This window comes from Contarinia nasturtii, unplaced genomic scaffold, assembly GCF_009176525.2.
Source record: "Contarinia nasturtii isolate CC-2019 unplaced genomic scaffold, AAFC_CNas_1.1 Cnas_scaffold_4937, whole genome shotgun sequence".
Taxonomy (NCBI): Eukaryota; Metazoa; Arthropoda; class Insecta; order Diptera; family Cecidomyiidae; genus Contarinia; species Contarinia nasturtii.
The window spans coordinates 14,939-18,945 of record NW_022202218.1 but is presented as its reverse complement, the minus strand read 5'-3'; the positions used below and the strand labels follow the sequence as shown (position 1 = coordinate 18,945).

General features: G+C 30.8%; 1 protein-coding gene across 1 annotated transcript; it reads right to left on the bottom strand.

The window, feature by feature from the left end:
• Positions 1 to 1,616: 1,616 nt before the first annotated feature.
• On the bottom strand, positions 1,617 to 3,005 carry LOC116351234. Its single transcript, XM_031783315.1, has 7 exons — positions 2,896 to 3,005; positions 2,616 to 2,708; positions 2,475 to 2,555; positions 2,222 to 2,395; positions 2,058 to 2,150; positions 1,916 to 1,996; positions 1,617 to 1,834 (listed from the first exon to the last, which is right to left on the bottom strand). The coding sequence occupies exons 1-7, from the start codon at positions 2,975 to 2,977 to the stop codon at positions 1,617 to 1,619; spliced, it is 822 nt and encodes a 273-aa protein (XP_031639175.1). The 5' UTR covers positions 2,978 to 3,005.
• Between the last annotated feature and the right edge of the window lie 1,002 nt (positions 3,006 to 4,007).

Here is a 4,007-nt window from a genome sequence, read left to right as displayed (position 1 = left end):
TACATTCAGTCATTCACATAGTCATCACAGTGCAATGTTCACAATTTATAAAACGAATATATTCGTGTAGTTAAGAGTGAAAGAAAATGGTAAGTAATATGTATTTTTTTTACACGTTTTAATTGTTCACCTTTTGTAGCGGTAAAAATAAAAATATTAAATTTTAAATAAATTACAAAAACGAATGGATTTTTTCATTGTTTCAGCCAAAAATTCGATCAAAGGCCTGGAGTGAGTTGGAGAAATTCACTCGTGAGAAATATCCGCCATGTATCAAAGGATTTCTTATTGCAGCCGGCTACAATAAGTTGATTGCATTGAGTGAAATTGATGAGAGAACATTGACAATCATCGAGGACCACATTAACGGAAATCGCCATCTTGTTACAAATTTGGCATGCTGCTATAAAGACGACTATAAAAAGCAAGAGAAATTTGGTTTCTTGCCTGGTCATCGAGCCACGATTTTGGGCATTCCAGAAAAGGTGAAAAATTTGCAACAACAAGAACGACAAGAATCAGTGCCAAAATCAAAGAAGGCTGTGTCTGAAGACGAATTAAAGTCTACTTTACTGAAGAAATTAGCTGAGTACACGAAAAGACAAGGCATACTATTAAACGCTGGCGTGATTTCGGAGCGTAATCTTCACCAATTCAAAGAAGACTCGAAGAAAGGTCAAAAAGTGTATCAGTGTTCATTTGGATGCCCATTTTGTTCCAAGAAAATTTCACTACTCTACAAAGAATACTGGATGGCAAGTAACGTTACGAAGCATCTTAAGGTTCATTATGATTCATTCAAAGCGAGTGGAGGTGTAACAGTGGTTGAAGAAGATGTTAGTATTGAAATGAATTGAGATTAACTGACTATAGTCAAACTTTGAAAAGACTAATTTTTGATTTTTAAGTTAAGAATATGTGTTGAAATTAATAGTCAAGTACAATGTATACTAAAAATGGCAATGCTTGCAAAAAATGCCGAAATAAATAAAATGTTTGTACTGTGAATGAAAATGTTTTTTTTTATATATGCGTATCCATTTATTTTTGCTGTGTTAATCATATTGAGACTTTGGACCACACACGATGAAATCGATTCTTTTGATTTTATGCTGTTGATATTTGACACAGTATTTTTTTAATTTTTGCAGCTTTGCACATTTGATTGAATGGGAATGTGGTCACTGCTAGGATCACTGACATTTTTTTTGCAAACATTGCATAAAACGAACATCGAATTCTTCCAAACAGGTAGTGGTCAACCAATAATTTTGGTCATTTTATTTTTCTGAGCAAATCAAGAACGTCCAAACACATTTGGATAAAAAATATTTTTTTTTACATAAGATAGTCGGACTCAAGGTATGATCTCAGAAATGCGTAAAAATATCTAAATTAAATCAAGTTAAACGCAAAATAACATGAACATGAAATTGTTTATTGAAACTGCTTTATATTTAGATCAGGTTAGAAACATCCTTTAACATATTAAGTATCGATATATATACGAAAAATATCACACTTTAAAAATAAGAAAATATAGAAACTGGACTTTTTAATTTTAATGTTTTTGAGAGATCGTTTCATCTTTTGAGTTCATGCCATTGACATATTTCTTAGTCCTCCTTTGCGCATTCAAAAGAGCATGCAAATTCATAGCCATCGTAAAACTGAATTGGAATGTGGCCACCACTGAATGATTTGCCACACACACTGCACACAATTTTTCCATAATTGTATCTTTCAACTGGAACTGCAATTCGCTTGGAACGACGTTTTGTATCTGGTGTATCAATTGGTGGAGACATAGCCAAATGAACACGATTTTTTTCACCTGTAAATATAAGTATGTTAATTCATATAACTGTATACGTTTTCATAAAATGATGGAACTCAAAAAACGTCAAAAAATTACCGTTTGTTGCAATCAACGTCAAACCATCATTTTTTGTGCAAGCAATACCGCCGCCTTCGTTCAAATTTTTTGTAGTTGCTTCTTTAAATAAAAATATGAATTATGAATAAATTGAGTTTTGAAGCGTTCAGAATATACTAACCTAATATTTCGTCAATTTGATTCACACCAACAGCATTATTGTCAACCGTATTAGCACATTCATTGCCGACAATATTTTCTGGGCCATTTTCTTCTACTTTGAACATCGAAAATCGTTTAAAAATAATAATTTTTTTCAAATTAAGAATCATGAATATTTTTCACCTGTTTCAACAATGTTTGAACGATCATTAGCCAAATCAGTCTTGTCAATCAAGAAGGTTTCCGTTTCAATCGGATTGAAACAATCACTTTTCGGTCCATTACCGTACGAATTTGGCTCTGTTATTTCTATTTCATTGGTGGCAATGTGTTCATCGTTGTTGATGTTTTCTTCAACTGTAATAATTTTTGCGGTCATTAAATTCCAATAAAGATTGCAATATTTTCACAAAATAAGGAAAATTACAAAAACTACCATGTGCTGTTATCAATGCCAACCCGTCATTTTTTGAGCCTTCCAAGTCGTGACCTTTGTTCATGTTTTCTGTATCTTCTTCTTTAAATAGAAATATAAATTAACCTCATGAAGTATTTGAGGCTTTCAAAATATACTAACCAAACATTTCTTCAACTTGATTTATACCAGCAGCATTATTGTCAAACAAATTAGCAATTTCATCGCCGACAGTATTTTCTGTGTGAGTTTCTTCTGCTGTGAAAATCGAAAGTTCTTGGTTATTAAAAAATACATTTCAGACAAAATGTCACTAAATAATTTTATATTTTCTTACTTGTTTCATCACCGGTCAAAATGTTTGGTGAACGAAATAGTGCGAAAAATGTCATTATTAATTTCAATATAAATTGTAGTAGGCCATGCAAAGTGTAAGAATTACCATGTGCAAAATCATCATTTGGCTGATTTGCAACCAAAAGACCTTGGTTTCCATGTACTGGTCGCATTGAACGATTTATCATTCTGCTGTTGCAGTTTGGACAGTTAGTGTTTCTATAATTTAGTGTATAATTAATAAATTTTCTCATTTTAACAAACCATATTCACGTTGATACTCACCCTTTTTTTATGTTTGTATCGATGCACAATTCATGGAAAATGTGTCCACAACTTGTCACTTTACATTTTTTTGCCACACCAAACAATGGATCTAGACAAATTGCACAGTCCATGGTGAAAGCCTTTTAAACTTTACCTTTACCAAACAAAAAAGTTGAACGAAATTTCAGACTTCAATATTAATTTTTCTCCACGTTACTGAATAATTTTGAAATCGTAATATGTATGCGCGAAAATAATGCAATGTGTTTGACAGAATAATACTATGCCGAATGAGAGGGAACGAATGACAGCAGTTATCGACTACAGATTTTCGAAGTACATACAATGATCATTGCAGTCATTTGGTTCAATATTTGAATATTAATTTATATTTTATTCAAACAATAATATATTTTTCTATTTGTTTCAAATTTCTGTTTTTATTAACAAATTATTTTGTTTGAAATAATTATAATTTGAATGAATGTTGAACAAAAAAGATTTTCTGAATAATAAAATAATATATGAGACGCTGAGAGTATAAACCCAATAAGTGAGGTTAGAATGTTACGCAAATTCGTCTAAATTTAACTTTGTTGTTGGACGAACACGGTTATACTAGATATACAATATCAGCACATATTTAAATTCCAATTAATCTAGTAATATCTAGATTTAAAGTCTTTCGTTATTTTCTGTCTTTAATTTTTAAACACTTTTGTTGTGCAGCAGAGATTTTTTTTATATTTGAAAATAAAATAAAAAAATCGTCTTGATTTTTGAATTGTAATTAATTTCGTAATGAATGAATTCCTACAATTGCTTATTAAAACATATATCCTGTCGAGATAAATACATCATTTTTACTCATGCATAATTTGCTCAATGAAAATTACATTGTAAGCAAACATATGCCCACACTGAAAAATACACGATAAAACGTTATAATAA